Source organism: Delphinus delphis, chromosome 7 (genome assembly GCF_949987515.2).
Source record: "Delphinus delphis chromosome 7, mDelDel1.2, whole genome shotgun sequence".
Lineage (NCBI taxonomy): Eukaryota > Metazoa > Chordata > Mammalia > Artiodactyla > Delphinidae > Delphinus > Delphinus delphis.
In genome coordinates, this window is record NC_082689.1 from 578804 (window position 1) to 606280 (window position 27477).

A 27477-nucleotide genomic window follows, 5' to 3' on the forward strand; every position below is an offset into this window, starting at 1 on the left:
TCTATTTAGCAAGAATGTTACAAAACACAAATGTTTATAATTAAGGGAGATATTTAAGGCAGAAGTATTTTGGCCCTGCTGCTCTTGGACACACGTCGAATCCTGATATAACAGAGTACAGCAGGGCACGCTTTGGGAGGCGTGGAACAGGATGCTGCCAACCACCCCACGTTACAGAGGCTGCTGTCGCCGTGCACAGGACCGGCACCCAGAGCTCTGTGTGTGCGTGCTGGGGCTGCTATCTGTCAAGACCAAACAAGTATCGGCCACCTGCTGCCTTTGTAAACAGCGAGCTGATGAGAGGGTTACTGTGTGACAGGGGTAGAAAGGGGCTCTACAGTGCTGACATGCTTTTTGAACTAATGGGTTCATTTGGTTTCTTTAAAAAACAGTTCCACCTGTAAATATTAAAGCTCCACACTTTTATGGTTCACCTATTAAGTAAAATGAGGCATAACCAGTTTAGTAAAGCAGTTTGCTCAAAATCCACTCTTGAAATGATCATCACACACGATATACTCTAGCTGCTTTTATAACTTATGAAGAAAGGATTTCCTTGGCACATGCGCTAGTAGATTGAAAAAAATTAGGGGGGATGCCAATTCAGGCTTAGGTAGAAGGCAAATATATTCCCTACAGCTGTAAATAAAATACTTCAATAGCACAGCTTTGATAACAACAACGTGCCCTGCTTGTTATCATTCCAGGAGGTCCTCAAAGGTCTCTGGCCCGGATGCATCATCACAAGCACCTGCAGCCCACCTACCGCCTATCTCCAAAAGCAGATGAGAAGCACATACCCAGCAGGACTGGACGTTTTGAAACTCCAAGCCGAAGTAGTCACATTCTATCAGATTCAGGCGCTTCCACACCTGGGTCAGTAACACCTGGCCATAGCATTTAGGCTGTGGTGAGACAGACGAGAAGAAACACGAGGAGGGTTACACGACTTTAGACAACAAAGATTTACGAACACTGTGGCATAAAGTCCCTTCCCACACGCAGAACTTCATTATATTTAACTTCTTGCTTCACTTTCCTTTCTGACGAGGCGCACAAACTGTCACAAAGCGAACAGATGAACCTGAGGCTCTGTGCGCAGGAACTGAGGCATCAGTAAAGCTAAAAGCGCCTCCACTCTACTTTCTCAGAGCGTGTGGAGTCACATTTCTTTGTAACTTTAAGGTGGTAGGAACCATTCTTAGCCTCAGTAAACATTTTATCCAACAATTCTGATATTTACTAAAACGGTGAGTCTCATAGTTCATGTTTGCCTGAGATCCCGTGGATAACTTAGCGTCTGGCAGCCTTTCCCACAGGGAGAAGAGCATGAACTAGGCAACAAACCAGGTGGGGAGCCGGCCCTCCACTCTGCTCACAAAGATCAATTCCAGTGGACTAAAGGCAGAGGAGAATGTTTCCATAATCTCGGGCTGAGTACAGTCTCCTAAGCGGAGCACAAAGGAAAGATTGATAGATCCGGTTAAGTAGAAATGAAACATTTCTGAATAGAAAGACACTGAACAAAGTTACAAACTAGAATCATGCTGAAAAAATTATAACTTACGTCTCATGCTGCTCTTATGAAGCAATACAAATGGCCTTAGGCATACAAAAAGGTACTCAAGGGACTTCCCTGGTGGTCCAGTGGGTAAGACTCCATGCTCCCAATGCAGAGGGCCCCGGGTTTGATTCCTGGTCAGGGAACTAGATCCCGCATGCATGCCGCAAGTAAGAGCACACAGGCCACAATTAAGAGTCCGCATACTGCAACTAAGAGTCTGTAATGCCACAACTAAGACCCAGCGCAACCTAAATAAATATTTAAAAAACCAAAACCAAACAAACAAAAAACCCAAAAAGGTACTCAAGCCCTCTAGCAATAAAATAGATTAAAACAGTGAGGTGTCACTTTTCACCCATCAAAGAGGTTATGATGATGCCAAGAGTGAGTGGCGTGGCCATGGGAAGACAGCCACACACCTGCTGGGATAATGTGAAAACACTTTCCAATCTGAAGGGTATACATGTACCTTTGCCACAGCAACTCCGCTTCTACTTCCTCCTACAGATAGCCCAAAACAACTGCACAGAGCTAAACACCAAGGACAACCTAGCAAAGAACTGGCAAAATGAGTAATGGCGTATCCCTAATTAAAAATTACGCATCCCTGGGCTTCCCTGGTGGCGCAGTGGTTGAGAGTCCGCCTGCCGATGCAGGGGACACAGGTTCGTGTCCCGGTCCGGGAAGATGCCACATGCCGCGGAGCGGCTGGGCCCGTGAGCCATGGCCGCTGAGCCTGCGCGTCCAGAGCCTGTGCTCCACAATGGGAGAGGCCGCAGCAGTGAGAGGCCCGCGTACCGCAAAAAAAAAATAATAATAAAAAAATAAAAAAGAAAAAAAAATTACGCATCCCTTAAAAGGAACACAGAAATTCTGTATGGACCATCACAGAATAAAGTCAAGACTACAGTTCAGTCAGGAAGAAAGGTTTCCATTTCTACACAGTATGATTCCCTTTCATGGAACACACCCTCTGTTAACACACAGCAGAAACAGGTCTGGAAGGCTGTGCTCTGTGTCTCTCAGGGACTGAACAGAGTGTGGGATGCAGACAAGGACTTCCACTTTCACCTCAGTCATTAACTTGTCTTAGTCATTAACGTCTCAAGTTTTCATCAGTAGACATGTTATTTTCACAATTAAAATATAATACACACAAGTGGGTGGGGAGGGAAACGTCCACTATTTAACCATTAGATTTTCTCTCCGTGTGCTCAGGAAGTGCTAAGGCTCCTGAAATGAGAATTGTTATTTGAAGGGATAAAAACCCGCCCTTCTGGGCTTCCCTGGTGGCGCAGTGGTTGAGAGTCTGCCTGCCAACGCAGGGGATACAGGTTCGTGCCCTGGTCTGGGAAGATCCCACATGCCGCGGAGCGACTGGGCCCGTGAGCCACAATTACTGAGCCTGCGCGTCTGGAGCCTGTGCTCCGCAACAAGAGAGGCCGCGATAGTGAGAGGCCCGCGCATCGCGATGAAGAGTGGCCTCCGCTTGCCACAACTAGAGAAAGCCCTCGCAAAGAAACGAAGACCCAACACAGTCATAAATAAATAAATTAAAAAAAAAAAAAAAACCCGCCCTTTGTCCTAACAGAAGCTCACAGAGAATCACAGAGCAGAACGAGCACCTCATCAGGACAGGAAGGTGAGCTACAGTGTGACCTCACGCTGAAAGTACAATTAGTAGGGAACACACACGCAGGTCTCGCTGGGTTCCGTTCCTATGACGTCCCTCAGAGCATCACAGTAGAGCTCCCTGTGACAGAGCAGGTGCTAGGGAGGCCATGCAGTGCCCTGCAGGCCCCGTGTCACCGCAGGGACCACCCACACTGGGGCCCCTACATGGTTAACCGGTCAGAAATCACAGATTCTGCTGCAACCCACCCCGACCCCACGACCCCTGGGTGTCTGACCCCACAGAAGTCCTCTCAAAGCCACGTCACCCCTCCCCCAGGATGGGCCAGGGCACCCCAGTCCCACCCCCAGCCCCCGCCCAGGGCTGGGTGCACACCTCCCTGTCGGGTCGGCCTAAGGGGGGGGGGGCGTGTCCTCTGAGAACCCGCTAAGGTGCCCTTGACCTCCGCTAGCTCCCCCAACAGTCACATCACGCGGCCCCTGGACAAGGTGCTGGTGGCACTGAGACTGGTTCTCACCCGCCCTGGGCTCCCCACCCCGTCTGCGGTCGGACGGGAGGCGGCACAGCCGTACCCGAGCCGCCCACCCCACTACCCGCCGGCCAGCCCTCCACCTGCAGTGAGCGCGGCCTGAGCTCTGCTCTGGGGCCGTCCCAGTGGGACTACGGGCACCGACCACGGCACGTGTGTGACACGAGGTTGCTCACGACACAATGCTGCCTGGCACCGCCCAACACCCAGGGCAGGGGCTGTGTATCGGGGTGCAAAGCACATGAGTTACACATGTATTTGTATGCATATGCACACATGTACACACATTTATGGACACACGAAAACACATACATGTATGATGCACACAAGAATGGACACACATACATACACACGTGCATGGGTATACATACGGACACACATAAACACATGTGGGGATATGCGTGTATAAATGCTCATGTATGATACACACATATACACAGACCTGAATGGACAACTATATATATTTAACTTCCTGAATTGGAATAATTTTCTTTTTTTTTTTGCGGTACGCGGGCCTCTCACTGTTGTGGCCTCTCCCGTTGCGGAGCACAGGCTCCGGACGCGCAGGCTCAGCGGCCATAGCTCACGGGCCCAGCTGCTCCGCGGCATGTGGGATCTTCCCGGACCGGGACACGAACCCGTGTCCCCTGCATCGGCAGGCGGACTCTCAACCACTGCGCCACCAGGGAAGCCCTGGAATAAATTTTACTAAACTAAAAAAGTTTTCCAAGTCAATTACTAGCCGATGTTCAGGTAACAAAAAGAATTTTGTATTCTCCGTGTGTCCTGAAATACATAATCAATTCCCACAAAAACCATCAGAAACAGGTGTCTTCACAAACCATGAAGGCACAGACATCTCCAAAGATATTTAAATTAATCCAAGGTGACACAGATGGCGGGGCGGGGTGGGGGGGAGGGAATCCCTTAAATTTGCTTTATGGAAAAGAACCCCCAAACTCCAAACAAATCCACATATACACACACATTCCCCAAGAGAAAGATTCCTCCTTATGGATGTCAATGGAAACATCCCAAGTAAAGTATCAGCAAACATAACCTGGCAAAAACAGAAAGAGTGACACATCATAGCCAAGTAAACTTATTCAAGAGAGAGAGGATAATTCAACACACCATTAGGAGATCTAACATTAACCTGCAGAAAACTATCCTACGGTTATTCCCAGAACCTGAGACTCTGAGAAGGCATCTGATAAAATTCAATTCTTAATAAAATAGGAAGAGAGGCATGATTCCCTAACATCTAACAAGACGGGGTGGCTGCCCCCAACCGCACATTCCATCACTAACTCTAAATGCCAGCACCGAAACAGGAAGAAACGGGAGGCAAAAAAACTGGAAAAGAGGAAGCAAGGTGTCATTACTTGCAGGTATGATACTTTACTTTGAAAATCCAAGAACATCAACTAGAAAACTATTATAAAAAAGATGAAATTCAGTTAGGTGATGGGGGAAAATTATTATACGGATATCACCAGGCTTTTCAGGATAGAGAGGAAGAAACAACCACATTTGTAACAGCAATGAAAAAACTGAAGTATCTTGGAATAAACTTACAATAAAAGAAAGCCTTACGGCGAAAATTTTAAAAACACTGTCAGGAGACTGAACAAGGGGCGGAAGTGGACGGCGCCACCTTCTTGGAGAGAAACACCCGCGGAGACGTCAAGCTTCCTTCCATTAATCCACAGACTCCATGCGACCCTAATAAAAGTACCAAGAGGATTCTTTAAGGAACCTGAGAGGCTGATTCTACAGTTGATGTATTTTTTAAAATGCAAGAATGGTCAGGAAAATTCTGAAAAAGAAAATTAAGAGAGGATGAGCCTTAGCAGATAGTCAAACTGTTGAAAAACTATAGTAATTAAAACATTTGGTACTGGTGCATATGTTCACACAGACAAATCAATGGAATAGAGTAGGAGGTGAAGAAATATACCCAAACACATAAAACAGTGGAGTGCCTGGTAACAGTGACATTTCAAATCAATCAGTGAGAGGAAAACAGATTATTCAATAAATATTATTAGGTATCCATCTGGAAAAAACTAGGCTGTACCCTTATCTGGCATAATAATTTCAAGATGAATAAAATATCTAAACACAAAAATATCTACCCATCAAAGTACTGCAGTGAGATAAATCTGTTTTGTACTCCACATGGGGAGAGGCTGTTTTCATTTCACTCCAGAAGCTAAAAGCCATCACAGGAGGCTTGAGAGACTGAACACAAAAATAAAAACCTCTGCACAGAAAGAAGCACTGTAAAGTCAAGACTTCTTCAAAGATAAACAGGGGAAAAACTTTGATAGCTCGTATCACAAAGGGTTAATTTCTTTAAAGCATGCCAAACTGCAACGGAATAGAAAAATGGGCAAAAGGACAGGCTGTTCACAAAAACAGAAACCTAAATGACGTTTAAACACATAATTAGAGATATGCAAATCAAACCTACACTGAGATCCCATTTTTCGTGTATCAGCTGGGCCGAACTCAAGAGTGTCTGAAAGCACCATGTCAGGGAGCAGAGCAAACAGGCACCCCCCGTGGGACCATGCGAGCAAACTGGGACCACCTCTGTGGAATCACGATGGAGCTACCTACCAAAATTTAAATGTCCACACCATGCTTTTAAAAACCCCACTTCTAAACAGTATTTCAGGGGATTCCTTGGCAGTCCAGTGGTTAGAACTCTGCACTCTCACTGCCGAGGGCCCAGGTTCAACCCCTGGTGGGGGAACTAAGATCCTGGAAGCCACGTGGCACGGCCAAAGGAAAAAAAAAGTATTTCACAGGTGCAAAGCTATGCATATAGAACAACATTTGTCACAATAATGCTTCTAATAGCAGACAATTAACCATACCCTAAATCTGCAGCAAACCCGGTGACCCTTGCGGCGGGTGGACGAAGCCGCTCTCCCTGCACTGAAGTGAGCAGACCGCCAAGGTAAACTGTTAGCATAAAAAACCTGGGTGCTGAACAACGCACACACCACCACTGCATGGGGGGATATAAATATAGATATAAATCTATACATACGCATGTACATACTGTAGGTAAACGCACAGACTCTCTCTGAAGGGGCAGTTAACTAGGAACAGTTGTTGGTTCCAGAGAACTGAACCACGTGATGCAGAAAGGACTTAACCACAAAAGAATGTCTGATAAATGGACCACCTGAAAATCAGAAACTTCTGTACATCAGAAGACACTGTTAAGACAGGAAAATGGCAGGTCACAAACTAGAAAATATGTGCAATACGAAAGTCCAACAAAGGTCATGAAGCCAACACATATTTAAAGATCTACAAATCGTAAGGAAAAGGTAGACAGTCCAGTTAAACAGAAGTGGGCAGAAACAGCTGAACAGGCACTTTCAAAACAGCATTATCTAAATGGCCAATAAACAGTAAGAAAAGCCGCACAGCATGATGTCAGGGAACACAGGCTCAACCAGACGCCCTCCAGGATGCTAAAGAGGAGAGGACTGGCAATACTGACACTGGCAAGAACGTGGGGAACCGCATGCAGGTCGCGTCCAGGCTGATGTGGGTGCAGGTCTGCAGGTCTCCCGGGGAAAGCGGCGGCCAGACCTGCCCTACGGCTGCGCAGTCCCAGTCCCGGGGTACGCTGAACAGAAGTGTCTGCTTACGTACAGCGAAACACACGTTTGAGAACGTTCACAGCAGCTTCACTTATAGGCAAACCCTGACAAGAGCTGAAATGTCAAACTGGATGGATAAACGATATATGGTTTGTTGACACGATGGAATATGACCCAGTGATGGAAAAAAGAGACCACTGCTTCATGCTTCATGCAGCAATACTGGTTACTGATAAATGTCAGCGCACACACCATATGACTGTCTCTGTACCAAACTGAGTATCTGGCAAAACCATTTTATAGTCCTAAAGATCAAAACAGCAGCTATTTGGGGGCTGTAAGTGGCTGGCAGGGGCACAAGGGAGCCTGGGGTCCATCTCCACCAGGGGTGGGGAGCAAGTGCACACACGTCAGCTCACCAAGCTGCACACGAAGGGCTGCACACCTCACTGTGCAAGTGACACCCTGGTACGAAAGTCACCACAAGGAAAATAAGAGGTCAAACATCCTTGGGAGTTCCTGAAAGCTGACCTTTCACCTTTTACATGAATCCTTCTAGAGTTGCTCTGAGGCGTCAGGACGCACAGGGCACGAGGCACCTGGTTCCACCGCTGGACGGCCCTGCCTGGAAAGAGTTCCCAGCCTTTGGCCAAAATGCCTTTGCCTAAATCCTCCCCTGATCCATCTCCTGCAGACATGGTCCAGTTTGTCAAGGGCCCTTTCAGAAAGGTCACCCAGGACAGAACACACCGGAAAAGCCCAAGTCCAGCGTGGCGCTCCACGCGGAACAGACTCACTGGAGCCCATGACCTGTGCAAACGCAGGGACCTGGGGTCAGAACGTGGGTCTCCGTGAGAGCCTGACGCTCACGCACACACCAGCCCGTTCCAGTTTATAAACAATCGTTTCTCAAAGTGCTCAACATGAGAGACAGAGAGACTTTTTTAGACCACAGGTTTTGGGAGAGCAGAAACCATATCTTGAATTTTGTTCAATAATTAACAATTCACCGCACGTGTAGAGACTTTCAATAGAATGAGTTCTCCTTGGGGAAAAAATACGAGGTGGTTCTTGATACTTAAATTATAAAAGAGCGTCAGGAGGTTCTTGGCGCACAAAGTAATTTACAGGACAGGCACTGAGATGTCTGTTAATGAATCAATCCCATAATAACTGGGACAACCCCTTCCATTATGACCATAGGTACTGAAGTCCAACCCAACGTCATTTATTAAAAGACAGGGCAATCCATCCTGAGCAAAAGGATCAGGTGTGGGTGAGGTGCTCCGTGGGCTGCACGCAACTCGGGAAAGCGAAGCGGGAGGGCAGAGCTGCGAGTCTCCGGCCGCTCCCAGCTGCCCTTGGGCCCTCTGTCCCTGCAGCGACACAAGACGCACAGTTCCCGGGCATGTGAAGAATTTTAGGAAGATGCTGAACGGTTATTTCCCAAACCTAAAGAGGACAAAACTAGAAGAAACAGTTTAATCGACAATTTAGACATCAGCTAAAAATATAGAGAGGCATCGATGGTCAAGATGATGAAAGGTGAAAGAATTGGCGTGCTGCCCGATCAGCGCCAAAACGGCAGAGACAGTGACCTGACCAAGCTTGGTCACCCTCTGCCTGACGTGGATGAGGAACCAGGGATTTTCTTGAGATACCTTCCGGCGCCTTGGTTTCATCACAAGGAACGAGTTGCATCATGCGGCCGTAGGAGCACAGACCTGGAGTTGGAATCCTGGCTTTCCGCTTGGTGGCTATGCTGGGCCTGGGTTTTCCTCATTTGAAAAATAAATAATTCTTACCCTGAAAGGGTTTTCTGGGGCTGTCACGAAACCACGTATGAACACTGCCCCACGGGACGCCTGGCACAAGCCGGGTGTGTTGTCTGCACACGCGCAACGGTGTCAGCACTGCACAAAATATCTTCTAACTGTGCACAGAGAGAGCTCCCACCCCCGAGGACCGTCCGTCCAGGTCTTGTGCTTGTTCATCAAGTGTGCACAGTCTCCTCCTGACACGTGTCTGGAAAGAGGCACTCGTTTCATCTGCCTGGAGCAGAAGAGGAAGCAGACAGGGCAGGGAGCCCCTGGACTCTGCACGGGGAGCATGCTTCTCGCAGGCAGCCAGTGGTTTCTCCCTCCTGTCAACACCTATGCAAACACATAGATGCGGACTATGTTTTGTACAGTGTAGTTTAAGAGTATTTCAACATTACTTGCCAGGATAATTTTCTACAGGTTCATTCCTCTCAATTTTTACAGGAGCGTCACAACCACGACTTGGCTGGTGCAATATGGCAGCTCTGTTCTGTGTCCCTTGTATCTGTCACACGTCCATCTCTGCCTTCTCATGTCTTCCATACTCAGAGCTTACCTTCTGTTCCTAAAAATACAGACACTGACCATCAGTCGGACTGCAGTCTGCACGGTCTGTGCCTACAGGGGCGGATGGTCAGAGGGAATGAGGCTGCCTGACCAGCATGGAGGGCGTCTGAGCACCGGCATCCCCGACAGACAACAATGGAGAGACCGACTTCACAGCCCAAACCAGGGCGGGGCTTCAAACACCAAGCCAGAGGAGACACAGCATTAATAACACAACCAAAGTACAATACAGGTTACAGACATTTTGTTCAGTGTTTCCATTTTTCCAGTTGGTCACAACGGCAGAGCTCTTCTCCAAGCTTAGACATAAAGCATATTGTTAAATATCTACATAGACAGAAGTACCATTAAAGATTTTGTCTGGATGGAAATGGGTTACAGCAGCTTCGCTAACAGTACTTCTTTCTTCTCTGTCTTAGCAGCGTGGGAAGATCCTTCTTGAAAAGCCTGACTTTGTCCTGCAGCTCGTTGCTCCATGTGCCCGTCTACAGCTCATTTGTCAAACCACAGCTCCTCCGTCTCTGCTGCTGGACTGAAACTCACATCTCCACTGCTAGCTTCAGGACTTGAGATTTTTCTTGTCTAATGATTAGATCAACCCCGAACTTCCTTTTATAATATTAGACTGTGCAATGAAGATAATCTTGCGAGCTCAGAGGAAACTGTAGCCACATTCATTCGGGACGCTCTGAAAGGTCACCGCGCTTCTGACGGGCATTTCCCTCTCACTCTGGCTCATACTCAAGTCTGAGATTCTCACATATTCCTCAAATGCTGTATCACCAGAGACCCACTCCCTCCTGCGCTGAAGGCCACAGGAGCTGTGTGAAGCTGGAGGACATGAAGACATCACTGCTACGTGTGCTTACCAGGGAGGGGACACAGTGTCCCTGGACAGAGGCACCAAATGAGCTCACACATCCGTGGATCCGCTGGTGCCCCAGCTCCTCCTACAATAGCTTCCCCGAAACTACTCGAGGAAACAGGACAGCTTAAATCCCCAAATAAGACCCTGTTAGTACGGGTGAGCTAGTTATCTCTTTATTGCCCCTCTGCTCCAAGCCCGCCCTTCTTTGTGGCTTTGTGACCCTGGGACAGGACCTGCAGACATCTCTCTCTGACCAGCGGGAGACAGCACAGGAAGAGAGGGCCTCTCTCCCTGCTTCTGGGCTCTGGGCTCACAGCTGCTGGCTTGTGCAGGAGGCCCAGAAGCGACTCTCTCTCAAGCTCCGGTCCCACCGCTGGGCAGCTCCTGCCCGCAGCCTGTTCCTCGGGCCCTTGGTCTGAGCCTTGGGCTTGGGGGCGGCGGCACTCCCTGCACTCCCTGCACTCCCTGCCCCGCATCCTGCGGGCTCCCCTCCCCGCTTCATAGTTACTGTCTGTTACCAGCTAACAATTGTTGCATTTCCCAGTTCACAGGGCAGGTGTATTCTGTCTCCTGACCCAGACCCTGAATAACTCGGCACACAGACCCTGGACGACGCCCACGGCGTGCACAGCCTAGGCAGGAGAGAGTTCCAGAACTGGGGGGAAAGCCAAATCCACAGCAAGCCTCCTGCAGCTCGTCCAAACGCGCACAGTTCGCACAACAGCCGCGACGTGACGGCGGCAGAAGCTCGTGACCAGATGAGGCTTAAACGCCGAACAGTGCGCATTAAACAGAGGGGCACGTAGACGTCTGTCCTGCGGGGTGCTCTCACGAGCGGGGGGAGGGGGCGACAGCAGAGAAGCAGAATCCGTGATGAGCATCCTAACAAGACCCTGTGGAGGGGGGAGGGGCTGAGGTGTGAGCACAGAAGGAGAGAGACGGGAACCCCCCTCCCAGCTCCGGGAAGGACCATCCCGTCTCCTCCCACCTGAGCGAGGGCGCTGGTGACCCGGGTAAAAGAGGCCGCATGTCCCCACCACATCCTTACGTAGTTTATGTCCCATGGCGGCAGCCAAGGAAGCAACCTGATACTTCTGATGAGTTTTAGTAGCTGGGCGATCAACCCACTATTTTTTTATCCCTTGTCTTTAACTTACCATCAGGGAAAAATAAAACGGAGGGTGTATCTTAGCGGTGAATCTCCTAGAGCAGCCAGTGTCTCGGGTGATTCCTTTCTTTCCTCCTCGTCAACAGAAGGGTCTGGTTGGCTTGCCTGCCCTGACGTGTATGCCCCTGTGCAGACCGCCTGCTCCCCAGCCAGGGCCCTACAGAGGGGACCTGCCTACAGAATCAAACTGTGCCTTTAAAAAGGTCACTGGAACCAATACCAAGCAGTCTGAACCTTCATTTGCAAAAATACACGGACAACCAGGAATGAGCAGATGCTTAACACCAAACTCCTGAAACAGAGGTGTCGACCTGGAAAGCAGACAGATGAATTCCCGATGAACGGAGCGGATGTGGTAACCAAAACCAAAACAACGTCATTAAAAAGAATAACGAAGATCCTCAGAAAGGCCAATGGAACAGGTCAATGTATTCGTAAAATGAGAAGATTTCGAAGAAGAAAAACAGCAACTAAAGAATAAAAGGAGGAAATAAAAAGATAACTCCAGAAATTAAAGGTCACCAGGAGGCCTGAACTGAACGGGTAAGACGTGCACCTGCATGGGTGTGGACAATAAATGGAGGCATTTCCCTCGAGATGGAGTAATGAAGAAGCGTTCAGACTCAGGAACGTGGGAACCACAAACGTGTCTAAGAGGAATCCCAGGAGGGGGCGACACAGGAGGGGAGGGGTTGGGGGAAGGGGTGCTCAGTGACTCCTCTGAGAACGGCAGTGTAGCCTGTCACTTCCTCAATCTCTTGCTGGAATCACTGAAGATCAAGAAAGAAGATAAGAAACAAAAATGTAAAGTCCATTTTCAGCAAAACTAGGAAACTGCTAAAGCCTGAATCACAGCTTGGTGGGAGGAGTGCCAGCAGCAGAGCCAGCCCGAGGGCGTGGGAGGGCGTGGGACGACGCCCGCCCCGACAAGACGCCAGGGCACAGGTTTCAGCAGAAAGCCTCACAGAGCACTGAGTCACGCGACCCGCACAGCTTGGGGGTGAAACCTACACCCCTTGTTTGCAAAAAGGAGGGGAAGAGGCGGCGGCGGCAGAACTCAAACCCGGCCCTTCTGGCTTGGAGAGGCACAGGAGGCGGAGCCACATGAGGCACACGCAGGCCAGGATGAAAGACCGCGTGCAAAGACCCAGGCCAGCTGCTGCTTTCGGCTGACTGAAAATGAGGGGTGAACTGAGTTCCCCCCAAGCCTTAGGTCTTACATAAATGCCAAAGGTCCACAACTCTACAACCAGGCACTCATACAAGACCCCCTTAAAACAGCTAATCCATGAACAGCTGAACTGCTTCAAAGATGGGTGACCAAAATAGAACAATCCTGCAAATATCCAAAGACATTCAAGATAAAAGGAGGGAAAAAACAGAAAAGAAAGTCAGATGAACACTTAGCAGAAGAGCGCTGCCTCTCAGCAGATGAGACTGCGGCCAAAATTTCATCATGCAGTTAGAGAACAGCTAATAAAGCAACTGCCTCTGTACTATAGGAGCACAACGCAGAGAAACGGGCTCTGGAAAAAGAGAAGAGAACAGCTGTTCAAGGAAAAGGGACCACCTGGGAGTGAGTTCCCGGGTGCCGGCTTTCTGGCCATGTGACCCTGGGCAACAGTGTAAACTGGGTTACTTGTCTTTTATTATTGAGTTGTGAGAGTTGTTTTAAAAAATATATTCTAGGGACTTCCCTGGTGGCACGGTGGTTAAGAATCCACCTGCCAATGCAGGGGACATGGGTTCGAGCCCTGGTCCGGGAAGATCCCACATGCCGCAGAGCAAGGAAGCCCATGCGCCACAACTACTGAGCCTGCGCTCTAGGGCCCGTGAGCCACAACTACTGAGCCTGCGAGCCACAACTACTGAAGCCCGCACACCTAGAGCCCGTGTTCCGCAACAAAAGAAGCCACCGCAATGAGAAGCCCGCACACCGCAACGAAGAGTAGCCCCTGCTCGCTGCAACTAGAGAAAGCCCGCACGCAGCAACAAAGATCCAACGCAGCCAAATAAATTTGTATATAAAATATATATATATTTCTAGATAAAGTCCTTATTGATGTGTAATTGTAATTTTTTCTCTCATTCCTTTAACTTTCTCGATAGTATTATTTCTAGCACAATTTTTTTAAACGAAATCCAATTTATTTATTTTTTGTCACGTGTGATTTTGGCGTCATATCTAAGAAGCTACTGTCTAACCTGAGGGCATGAAAATGTACTCCTAGGTTTTCTCCCCAGAGTTTTATAGTTTTAACTCTGACATTTAGGTCACTGATCCATTCTGAGTTACTTTCTGTGCACGGTTTGAGGGGTCCGACTTCACGTAAGGATTTATTTCTGGACTCTCAATTCTATCCCACTGACCTATACCGTCGCCTCTCGGTATCCAGGGGCACTGCCACAGAGAGCCGGATCTGCAGATGCTCAAGTCCCCAGTGGTGCTCCATGTCTGCGGGTCACGTGTGCGTGGATGCATCCGCGCTCGGCTGAATGTGTGATGTGGGGCCTGCAGGCACGGAGGGTGGTCTGTACCTCTGTCCTGCTGGCACCACACCACGTGGATCACTGTTGCGTTCCAGTCATCCTCGGAACGGGAAAGTGTGACTCTTCCAACTTTCTTCTTTTTCATGATTGTTTTTGGCTATTCTAGGTCCCTTGAATTCCCATATACATTTTCAGATCACCTTGTCAGTTTCTGTAAAAAAGCCAGCAGGGACTTGACGGGGATCACAACAGATCTGTAGGTCAGCCGCGGAGCACCGCCATCTTAACAATAGCAAGGCTGCTGATCCATGAAGATGGGGTATCTTTCCACTGATTTATTTAGATCTTCCTTCACTTCTCTCAGTAGTTTTACAGTTTTCAGTGCACAGGGTGTCTTTTTGTTTGTTTGTTTTAAAGTTACAGCTTCACTGCTCATAATTTCACAGTTTCACTGCTCATAATATGTGTTTGGAATTGAGTTGAGCTGTCTCTGGTGATGGTTAGGTCTGGGCCATCCCAAGCAGGGGTGGGAAGTGGAGGGATGAAATGCAAAGCAAAACTCCTGGGCTTCCACAGCTGAGCTCGATGTTTCCTTTCACCGCCCTTTGCTAGAAGCACGAGGAACAGTTGCAAATAAGCAGTTATGACATTTTGGTAAACACCATCCTAAAATGCCAGTGAAAAATATATGTTCTCTAAACCAAATCTTTTCTTTTAATCTTTAGCTATTCATTGAAGGCAAAAAAAAGAAAAGTCTGTTTCTCCTGACATTTGATTCTGGCATTTAAAATTCATCTTTAAAGATCATGTTTTTCAGAAACAGAGTGGGATTTATTGAATTTGTTTTTAGTAGCATGTAGGCATTTCCCCTCCTAATTAATGGAGCTTTTCAGAGAACATGAAATCTGGTTCTATCACAAATCAGTACTTCTAGTAGACAAATGTAAAAGATTCAATTATTTTAGGACTTTACATATATTATTGTGTTTAGTTTTTAGGAAAAAATGCAATGTAAAAAATAGTTAATATTTTTGTAGCTGGATTCAACATAAACACTCTACAGTTGTGGTTTAAGTTTTAAAACATAGGAAAATGGATGGACAATACAAAAGGGAGGATAATTTGACCATATAAATAAAAAAAATCAGTGAATTGTAATTTAATTAGAATTTTATTGTGCTTGAGAATTTGCAATTATTTTTATAATTATACTGCAAAGGAGAAAAGAAAAGACCTTTCTAGGCTATTCCCTTTGGAATTTTTTTTCCCATAAATAAAAAGTTTCATTCAAAATCTACAGGTGACTAACTGGCTTTTCAAAACTCTTTTTATGGGTTAAAACTACAGATTTCCCCTTCAAGAAATTAGTAGTTGACTACCAGGCAGCATATAAATTTTGAGGTTCTTTTGTTAAATTTGTTCCTAAGTATTTTATTCTTTTTCGATGCCACTGTAAATGGAATTGTTTTCTTAATTTTATTTTGGGATTGTACATTGCTAGTGTATTGAAATATAAATTGATATTTGTATATTAATGTTGTATCCTGTGGCTTTGTTGAATTTAATAGTTCCAATAGTTCTTTTTTTTTTTTTTTGTAGATTCCTTAGGATTTTCCATATACATCATAATGTCATCTGTAAATAAGAGATAGTTTCACTTCTTCCTTTCCAATACGGATTCCTTTTATTTCATTTTTTCTTACTCTTTTCCTTTTTTTCCTAATTGTCCTGGCTGGAACTTCCAGTACTGGGTAAGTTTTAAAAATTCCCTGTATCTCAGTTTTCTCAATTATAAAACAAAACTAATAATAATGCTGCTAATGGTTAAGGAGGAAATTAAATAGTACAGGCAAAGTGCTTCTGAACAGCACTCAGAATGTGGTAAACACTCAGTGTTGGCCATTAGGTTGTATACAAGAAACACAGCTGAAGCAAATGATACAGAAAGGTTGAAAATAAAAGAATGACATGGTTGAATCACGAATATGGCAAACAACAACAACAAAAAGTAAGGGAACACGAACTTTATAGAATACATGGTTGAATTTAGGCCAAAAAGGCAACTGAGACCAAAAAAAAGTACATATTTTATAAAAGGAAAACAGTGTTGTGCCCATCAGCATATTACAACGATTATCTTGGTACCAATTCACATGGTATCAAGATTCATAGCACAGAAACTACAGGAGGTAAAAAGAGAAACAGGTAAACGCGCAAACGTTGGGAAGTGCTTACATGATCAAGTGGACGGGTGTGACGTGGACTGTGGGCCTGCACCCCACGTGCACACACACGGCTGACCGTCTGGAAGATTAAACGGGTAACATGACCACAATGTCACAGGCATTATTTCTGGGTGTAGGAGAATAATACATTTAACTGTTTTCCTCTGTACTGACTGACTGAATTTTTTACTGTGAGCATGTATTAATCTTATCATTTGAAAAAATACATAAAAAGTTTTCTACAGTGAAAAAGAAAAAAAAAATCAACACGAAATACTATAACTTTACAAAGTCAGTTGACTTGAATAATTAAAAATAACAGCATCAGTTTCTAAACTGTAGAAAATCTGCAGCAATAAAAACTTTGGGGGACTTCCCTGGTGGCGCAGTGGTTGGGAATCCACCTGCCAATGCAGGGGACACTGGTTCGAGCCCTGGTCCGGGAAGATCCCACATGCTGTGGAGCAACTAAGCCCGTGCACCACAGCTGCTGGCCCTGCACTCTAGAGTCCGCGTGCCACAACTACTGAAGCCTGCGTGCCTGGAGCCCGTGCTCCGCAACAAGAGAAGCCACCGCAATGAGAAGCCCATGCACCGCAACGAAGAGTAGCCCCCGCTCGCCGCAACTAAAGAAGGCCCGCGCGCAGCAACGAAGATCCAGTACAGCCAAAAATAAAAATAAAATAAAAACTAAAAAAAACAAAAACAAACAAACTTTAGTTTTCCAGAACTTAGAGTAACAATTTTCCGAAACAAGTTTGCCCTCCTCTGGTGCTCTTAGGTGTCTCCTAATCTGATTCCCCTAAATAAGGAAAAATTGAAGACCCTTTGTAGAAGCCTGTGCTCTCAGCAAGAGTGTATCAAAGTCTCTCAAGATGTCTTTTTTTATTCTTTATGTTAATATGCTAACAAGTTAAATTTTATCTCAGTACTTATGTAAAATTTATGGTTTCATTTCATAATACAATTTGGATTCCTCGCTACATTTAGGATATGTTTCTACTATTTTATACGGTTTTAAAAGACATAGAATTGATATAAATCAGAGCCAGAAGCAAACAGCTATAAAACTGACTATCCTTGACTTAGTGTCTGATTTAAAAGAGTCCATGTTCCAACATAATTTCCAGAAGGAAAGCAACGTCTAGAGCCTTAAAGTCATTCTGAGTTGTCTTAACTGAAAATTACTTTAATAGGGGAAAAAAAGGCTTTTCTTCGGCTATAAAAATCTAACTTTATCAGATTCAAATATCAAAACATGCAAAAAAGCATAAGGCCACATATTAGTGGATAAAACAAATGCAAAAAATATAATTATGAGGAAACATAAATATCTAAAAATAGAACAGTAAGAAAGAATGTATCTTTCATAATCAGTAATGTTAAATTTATTTTAGAAAAAGATATTTTAGGCTTAACAGTGAAGCTACGGCAGAAGTCTACACGGGAACTTCTGAAGAAGGCTCAGTCCCAGGCAGGGGTTTGAGACCAGGAGCCAAGCAGGAAAACATTTCTTCCTGATTTTCACTGTCACCAGAAAAAGCCCTCAAGTAAGGGCTGGGCTCCTCTCTGCCACAGTGGCAAGTTACATAAACTACAAAATTACACACACAAAAGCGTAACACATGTGCAAAGGACATTCCAAAGCATTCCAGTAACAACAGTTGGGAAGCACCTACAGATGTTTTTCATGTTTCTTTTAAAGACTAGTCAAAATCTCGCTGAAAATAAAAGCCCATAATTACTGTGACCCAGGAGTCGAGGACAGGAGAGTTTAAAGCGGCCTCCTTGGTCAACAGCTGACATGGCTGGCACGTGTGTCTTGCTGCGAGGGGCCTGAGCGCAGGAGGGCCAGGGCCTCCCCGGGGACCCACCCCCTGCGTCCCCTCTCCTCCCACCCACACGCCCGGCTCTGGGTCCTCAGCCTCCAGGCCCCTGCACCCCCTGCACGTGCCGGTCCATCTCCACCCCTTCCTGTCTAAGGGTGCACCCACACTCCGCCCCTGCCTGCTTTGTTTCTCTCCTGAGCACTAAGGGCTCTGCTTTCCCTAGTTTATCCTCGAGCTTCTACTGCAGCATAAGCAGCAAGAAGGCTGGGCTCACCTGGCATCCCGGCCCGGCTTCCATAGTGGTGCCCGGAGCATCCCAGGTGCTGGGACACACCTGCCCCCGAGAGCCATGGGGTCGCGGAAAGTGGCACAAAGGCACACCGACGGCCTGTCCAGGTGTCCAATCCCTGACTGTGCTTGCCATAAACTTTCTGTCCTTTTCTTCACTGTAAGTTATCACTTTCTGTGATGTCTCCAGCATCTCCTGGCTTTTTCTTTTCACTTCAAATACCATATACTTACTCTCAACTTCCCATTTTTTTAACTTCTAATATGATGTAGAAAAATTTGCAAATTGCATATTTGATAAGCGACTAAGATCCAGGATATATAGAGAACTTTTAAAACTTAACAAAAAAACCAAACAACTCAATTCAAAAATGGGCAAAGGACCTGGATAGATATTTCTCCAAAGAAGACATAGATATACAAATAAGCCCATGAAAAGATGCTCAACATCACTGACCATCAGGAAAATGCAAATCAAAACCGCAGTGAGGTACCACCCACACCCATCAGGATAGCTGCTATCAAAAAAAAAAGAAAGAAAAAGAAAAGAAAACAACCAGTGTTGGCTAGGATGTGGAGAAATTAGAAACCTCATGCACCGTTGGTGAGAATGCAAAATGGTACAGTCACTGTGGAAAACAGTATGGAGCTTCCTCAAAAAGTTAAAATAGAATGACCACGTGATTAAGCAATCCCGCTACTGGGTATACACCCAAACGAAAAGAAAGCAGAGTCTTGAGGAGACGTCTGTACGCCCATGTTCACAGCAGCACCACTCACAAGAGCTGAACTGTGGAAGCAACCCATCTGCCCCTCAGCATTTGAAGGGCTAAGCAAAGTGTGGGCCATCCATGCAGTGGAACATCATTCACCTTGAAAAGGAAGTTGTGACACGTGCTGCAACACGAGAGAACCTCGACACCACGGGGCTGAGTGAAATAAGCCACTCGCTCAAGAACAAATACTGTGTGATTCCACTTATTTGAGGTACTCAGAGGAGAAGAATCACAGAGACAGAAGGATGGTGGGTGCCAGGGGCTGGGGGTGGGTCAGCGTTTCAGGGGGACAGAGCTTCAATTTTACAAGATGAAGAGTGACACGGATGGACGGTGGTGATGGCTGCACAACGACGAGACTGGACTTAGCGCCACTGAGCTGCGCACTGAAAAGTGTTTAACGTGGTAAATCTCTCCTGCATCTATTTTACCAAAAAAAAAAAAAAAAAGTAGAGCAAACACACACACAAAAAACCCCTCAAAACAAAACCAAAATAGTTAAGTCTGATAAAACTGTGTCTAAAAAACATAACTTTTGCCTATTAAACTGGAGATTTCATTAGAAACCATAATAGGTGCTGCGGGGGGTGTAAAGCGCTTCTGCCCTCTGTGGGGCTCCCCGAGGGCCGTACAGCACCCGCTGATGCAGAACCTCCAGCTCCAGATATCCATCTACAGGGAAAAATCCAGAATGTGTACAAAGATTTATCACAAAGAAACTGAAAACTAGAAAACTACGTAGTCATTAAAAATTTAAGGAGAAAGTATACAGAAACATGTTCAACAGTATGCTAAGTTTAAAAACAGACTACAAATGTATGTGGTTTGATTCTAGGTGTGTTTAGTGAATATATGTGAACAGATAAAAGGGTGGAAGGATATTCAGAACACTGTGCTTGGCTGTTTCCTGGGTGGTGATTCTTGGCTATAGGCCTTCCCCATCTTCCATTTTCTTACAAGGGACACGTGTGATTTGTAACAATCAGCTGAACTCCCTCCCAAACAGGTGGCATTGGGAACCCTGTGTGCCATCCTGGCTGGTCTCTGAGGTACCGGCTGCGCGAGAGCCTCGCCAGCCGCACAGCGTTGCCAGGGAGCGGACCGATGAGCCCCGGTGCAAGTGCTAATCCCGGTGGACACGCTCTTCGTGAAACAGTAAAGATAAACTTCGGAAAAAACGTGTATTAAACACGGTACAAGTGAAAACACAGAACGCTCTCCTTGAAAGAAGAGAGAATTGCAATCTTCCAGCCAGCTTTCTGGAGAATCTTGGTTACTTTCTTTAACTGAAAGTGATCAGTAACACAGAATTAGGTTCTTAGGACAGAAAATGAATTGTGCGGCTGCTACGACCTAGCAAAGCTCCACTGAGAAGTGGAGCTTGGAGGAAGTCTTGTGGGACACCTTCTGGGGGGGAGAGGAGGGGAAGAAAGGGGGGAGGGGAGGGAGGGGAGGGGGAGGCGGAGGGGAGGGGAGGGGGAGGCGGAGGGGAGGGGAGGGGGAGGGGAGGGGAGGGGGAGGCGGGAGGGGGAGGGGAGGGGGAGGGGAGGGGGAGGGGAGGGGGAGGCGGGAGGGGGAGGGGAGGGGGAGGGGAGGGGGAGGCGGGAGGGGGAGGGGAGGGGGAGGCGGGAGGGGGAGGGGAGGGGGAGGGTGTGTTTGTTTTGTTCAGGGATTGAATAAATGGACGGAGGGAAGAAATGAGGGTCAGGAGAAATGGGTCAGCAGAGGGTGCCCGGGGTGGGGGAGGGCACACATTCCAGAACCCGTCAGCTCTTCTCGAAACCCCGGCCGCGCATCCTGCCCAGAATCACCTGAGGATTCCTCAGCAGCACGGCATGTTTTAAAGGTGGTCCTGGCGACCCGAATGTGCAGTAGGTGTGAAAGGCTCACTGGAGGCTGCAGGGGGTGGGGTGGGGGGACCAGGAGGACGGCAGCGCTCTCAGATGACCTGGCTGGGGACAGGAATCAGGACGGGATGCAGACAGCCCCGGGGCCAGGCCCACCCTGGGCAGCAGCCCCCGTGGATGGAAGCAGCAGGAGAAAGGCCACAGGATCAGAGAATGGCTGGCAGTGGTCCTGTGTGGACGAAGGGCCCGTGAGACGGTCTAACGGGTTTCCAGAGCAATCCACGTACCTGGGCAGGGCAAAAATGGACACATCCTACAACCACAGAGTGCACGCTGGGGACACACCCTAGAGAAACCAGCGCACGCAGCAACACACACAAAAGCATCCGCAGCAGCACTGCTCCTAACATCCAGACACTGTTCACCACCGAACAGAGCGGATTCTATAAGTGCAGAAAGCCCTGGGGTGTGCCAGGCTACACAGCTCAACATGGGGGGCAGGACATGCGGTGTGTGTCGGGCAGCCGAGTGAAGGCCTACAGAGGACGACTCTGGGCCTTTCTAGCCTCCCCGCCCACGTGGCCCCCGCAGGAGCAGACAGGCGCGGACGTCACCGCCCCCCCCCCCCCCACTCTGGCTACACGTCCGGACAGGGCCCCTGAGCAAAGCCGTTCCCAGACTTGGAGCAAGGCCCTTCCTCACGCCATCGGGTGGTGAGGCGCTGAGATTTAAAACCTGGTCCTAACGTGCCCCACGCGGCTGTAGGGAGAGGGATGAGCGTGCGAGCCCAGGAGGCCTCGGTGGTCAGGCAGCACCACTCTCAGGCGGGCCACCTCCTTGTGGGGAGTTGCGCCAAGAGTGCAGGCATCGGGAATTTCTGGGAAGGGGTGGAAGCTGAACGGGAACAGCGATTCAAGGGCCCAATCAGTGAAACAAGTACAAGGTCAGCTCTTCTAGCCTCCTATGAACACAGGACAACAGAACCAAATTCTTTCTGATCAGTAAATGAGAGCATCACGTGGATAAGAGCAAGGGTTCTGGAGACAGCCAGGGGGTGGGGTGGGGTCACAGGCCAGCTGCGTCACCCAGCAGCTCACTCTGCCTCTGCCTCCTGCTGGGGTTGCCAACGACATAAACCCGTCACGTGTCTTAAGGGCTCAGGAAACAGCTTGCAAGTCAAGACAACCCAATGGGCAAGTTTCCTTTCTATGACCCTCTGGGACCCTGAGACAAGTCTGCTGTCTTCCATTACACAACGGTGGGGATGGGTCTGCCCTCGGCGACATTTCCCGATTCTTTTCCATTTGTCATCAGTCATCATCGCGGGGTCATCCAACATAGACTGTGCATGCCAACCCTCAGGCATGTCCGTGTGCAGGCGTGTGCGTGCATGTGTGTTGGAGCTTCGATACCACAACTGGGTAAATGTCCACACCTCTGCCTCGTCCCACCCTGCCACATTCCTGGGCTTCAGGGTCAAAACACAGATCAATTTTCCAAAACAAAATAAGAGGTTTCAAAACCTAGGGCAGAATCACATAATTGCTGCATATACTAGGGACACACAGAGCTCTTATATAAAGCCTATATTATCGCCAAACTTCAGATGCTGAATTACTAACGTCTTCTTCTGAGATCAGACCAAAATAAGCTCTCAGGCGGTTTCTTTGCCATATTTAGGGCGCTCGTGTAGGAGCAGCGACAGACATCTGGCTACGGTACTCTCCGGAATTCTGGCTATTTCTTCCTGGCCAGAAAGAAAACATTAAGTTTTTACTGGAATAGCAACTTCCAAGTCCTCCAGCATGGGACTTCATGGCTGAGAATCTGTCCTCCTACTTGCCACATATTTAAGCTAAAGCTTTCGCAATTCTAAAAAAAAGAAAGAAAGAAAGCCCACTCTGAACCTTTTGAGGATGTTAAGAAAAGGGGAAACGTGAGCAACCTTCACGTTCATTAGCACTCCACCACACCTGCCAGCGAAGGCATGACATTCACTCCCGTGGGTGAGGTCTCCCTCACCCAAACCACATCCCAGACTGTTCTCTCAATCACTAAATATCACTCTTTCCGCAATACTGACTCCAGATAACAGAAAAGCTATAGGTGACGTCCATTCCTAAACCCGCCATGAATGGTCAGCGACACAGGAACGTGCCCTGTCCCCAATGCCGCGCCCTCTGCAGTCGAGGGGAGGCCTCTCCAGGGAGGACAGGACCGCCAGCTCGGCCCCTCTGCTGCTCCCAGGGCAGCATGGACACCGCTCACACGTACAGGGCAAGGAGCTGGACACTTTCTACTCCCTGACTTGCATGCAGGACAATCGAGCCGACACACGGCCTCCAGATGGTTTCTCTTACAGCTGAGAAAAAAAACTTTCCAGACCTGAGGTCAGATTTCTAATTTCAAAACCACAGAATTCATTTAATTAACTGAAAACAAATCATGATTTTACTAGATCAAAAAATTGGTCACTGACTGACCTTCAGGGAGTTAAAAATCCCATCAGTAAATGTCAAACATCACTTAAAATTAGACAGAGTTGAAGTTCCACCCTGAATCCATCAGACAGATTTCTCCCCCTTTCTTTGCGCCCTTCCGGACACAAACTAGTAATCAATATAAAGAACCACGAAGTACACCTTGCTTCATTATCATACGTAATCGCGATAAACATAAGTTTGTTAAAGCAGATGATCCAAATGGATGAGACTAAATCGTAGACATTGGCAGCTAGTACTTATAGATGAGATAAATACTGATTTAAAAATACAATTGCAGGGGACTTCCCTGGTGGTCCAGTGGGTAAGACTCCACGCTCCCAATGCAGGGGGCCCGGGTTCGATCCCTGGTCGGGGAACTAGATCCTGCGTGCCGCAACTAAGAGTCCGCATGCCGCAACTAAGACCCGGCACAGCCCAAATAAATAAGTAAATAAACAAACAAATACATCTTTTAAAAATAAATAAAAATAAATACAGTGTCAGTAAAAGTCTAAATGAAACTTTAAAATGTTTTAAAATTTTTGACACGGCAGCTCCCGCTCCTCTACCAGCTTCAGTTCCCAGGGCCTCCAGGGCCTGCCCTCAGCCTGCTTTCTCTGTGGTCCTCACAACTCTGGGATGTAGAAATGTTCACTCCACGTGTGGTAACTGGGCCACAGCTAGACGGTTAACTCCACAATTACTCATAATCTATCCAAGGAACCACCCCAAAGATAATTTTTTTTTTTTTTTTTTTTGCGGTACGTGGGCCTCTCACTGTTGTGGCCTCTCCCGTCGCGGAGCACAGGCTCCGGACGCGCAGGCTCGGCAGCCATGGCTCACGGGCCCAGCCGCTCCACGGCATGTGGGATCCTCCCGGACCGGGGCACGAGCCCGTGTCCCCTGCATCGGCAGGCGGACTCGCAACCACTGCGCCACCAGGGAAGCCCCAAAGATAAATTTTTAATGGTACAATTCTCATATTTTTGGGCTGAAAACCTTCCTTTCTTTAGCCATTAAAAATTTTAAAAATTTCACCTCAAACCACAACGAGATACCACTTGAAACCCACTAGGATGTTTAGAATCAAAAAGTCAAAGAATAGTAAGTGTAGTTGAGAACGTGGGGAAATTGGAAGCCTCATTAAGTGGCTGGTGGATATAAATGGTGCAGCTGCTTTGGAAAGCAGTCTGCCAGTTCCCCAAACGATCACACACAGTTGCTGTACGACTCAGCAGTCCCACCCCCAGGGGTCTGTCCGAGACAAGTGGAAACGCATGTCCCCACAAAACCTGTACCCAAATGTTTACAGCAGCGACGTTCGCAACAGCCCAAAGGTGGGACGTCCACCAGCTGACGAGTGGGGAACAAAAAGGAAAATAGTGCTGAGACGTCCAACAACGTGGATGAACCCCTAAAACACCACGCTAAGTGACAAGCCAGTCACAAAAAGCCACGTACGACTCTGCTCAGATGAAAGGGGTCTGTGGAAACAGGACCCAGGTCACGATTTGCTTAGAGCTGGGGGGGGGGGGCACTGAGGATGCTGGGGCTGCGAGGGCGACAGCTAAAGGGCGTGGGGTTTCCAACTGGGAGGGATGAAAACGTTCTAAAACTGACCGGCGTGATGGCTCTGCGTTTCTGTGAATACGTTAAAAACCACTGAATTGCACGCTTTACGTGGGTGACTGTACGGTTATATCTCAATAAAGTTGCTAGAAAGTTTCAGCTTATCCAGTACTGCTCAGGAAAAAGCAGACAGACCCCAGCTTCCAGCTTCCAGCCACCCTGACTTTGGGGCAGCAGGACTGCAGACCGAGAGAGAAAGCCAGAGGAAGAAAAGGCTCCCGTGTGGCCAGCGGTTTTGGCTCTCAGAGCGCTGGCCGGTATCGTGGGGCCTGAGCTGGCAGAAGCAAAGCTCACATCACCGCCCTAGTGGGTGGGAGACAGACGGAGCCAGGGGCTCGCGGATGCGCTCACCCCTCTGAAGGAAGGGAATGAGGGCTGGGGGAGGGCAGCCTCAGCTGCTGAAGCAGCAGGAGACGATGAGCCACAGACTCTGCCTGTGAAGAGCCACAGGCACCAGCAGAAGACGCCGTTTCAAAAATAACTAAACGTCAACTTCTTCCCCTAAGAATAAACCTTCAGTATCAACCAGGGGAGTCCACACAGGCCACACCAGGCCAGGTGCCACCGGCTGCACATCAACCCTGCGAGTCTGCAGACAATACTGCAGAATACTTAGTAAAAAATAAACCAAATCAGCACACCGTAAGATAGGTGTGGACGGCCCCAAAACCCCAGACACAAAACACAACACCTGAATCCCTAGCGTCAGAAGACGTTGCCATAGAGGGAAAAACTAAAAACTCCTAACGAAAGCACGTTACCCAAGCTCACCCTCGCTTCCGTTCGGTCGACCGCACTTACCGGCACTGGTCCAAACACGGAAGCAGCCTCGCCGCCCAGGAACTGCCTTCCAGGAGGAGAGCCCGGCCAGCTCCGGGGTGGGGGCATCTTCCCCAAGACCTGCCTTTTGTGCCACCAACAGAGGCCATCCGCCCCGGGACCTCACTGCCCGGCACCTCAAGTCTATACCACCCACAGACCCACAGCGAAAGTCACCCAACCACAGTGTGTCTCTCAGTCCAACTGTACAGGGCGGGCGGGGGAACGACAGACAAGATCGGTGACCAGGGATGGTGGGGCAGGGGCGGCAGGCCCAGGGAGACCCAGCCTGGGCTCTGCATCTCGGATCTTGGCAACGGCGGCCCACGGGAGACACTGGGGAGGAGGGAGCAGGGCAGATGCACCTTCTCCAGCAGCCCCTCCCGGAGGAGGCCCCACAAAGTGCTTCATCTGGCAAACCCGCCCAGCCCGCTGACACCAGATACCAGACCTTCAGAGACTTTCCAGGGACTGTGCACCTGATCCCTGGCAGCAGCCGTGTGAGAGCCTCTGCAGAAAATGGCCACAGACTCCGGGTACTTCTTCAACCTGGGCTTGCCTGGCAGCCTGCTTGATCAGCCAAACCCGGCAGAAGGTACACGTGTGAATTACAAGCCTAGGCCTCAGGGACCTCACAGCTGCCACCCCCGAGTGCATTCCCATCACCATGCGCACAAGGTCACGCCAGCTCGCTGGAGAGTGAGGTCCCACACGGAGAGAGGTTCCAGCTGGGGCCCCAGACATGTGAGCGAGGCCATCCTAGACCACTCAGCACTCAGACCAGAAGAACCTCCAAGCCAACACTCAGACATGCAGAAAATATTAAATATTTGCTCTTTTAAGTTATCAGGTTTGGGGGTGACGTGTTACTCAGCAAAGCTAACTGATACAGTTGTAGACGACTAGGGTACTTAGAAATAGAATACAACTAACTTACAAAAAAATACATTGAGTTTTAACTTCTCCTGAAAGGTATGCATCAGTGAGTAGCACAATTTAAAAAGGACCCCATCCAACTCGGGATATACAACAGCAATCTGATTCTTTACTTTCTGGTAACTCTGCCAGGTCTATCAAAATACCAAACATGATGGTTCTATTTGGTTAAAAGAAACAACAATCTCAATTTATTAAAACTTCGACATGCTCTCTATATTCTGAACCTTTATAAAATGCTATCTCTGATTTAAAAGCAAATTTCTCAGAGAAGGATTACATCCTATTTATGACTCAACGATAAATGTGTGCTTTTTTTCCTTTTCTGGTCCTAGGTTTAGTTGATAAAGACCATTAAGCAGGCCAGAAAAAGATGCTCT

The 27477-nt window shown here is 48.0% G+C and overlaps 1 protein-coding gene across 2 annotated transcripts in view; it reads right to left on the minus strand.

Annotated features, from left to right (window-relative positions):
• FARP2 (FERM, ARH/RhoGEF and pleckstrin domain protein 2) overlaps nt 1-27477 on the minus strand; it is a 92101-nt gene that overhangs the window by 52226 nt on the left and 12398 nt on the right. For both annotated transcript variants that reach the window (XM_060015771.1, XM_060015772.1), the window contains exon 3: nt 801-905. In XM_060015771.1, coding sequence (XP_059871754.1) covers nt 801-905 — 105 coding nt within the window. The remainder of the gene's footprint in view (nt 1-800; nt 906-27477) is intronic.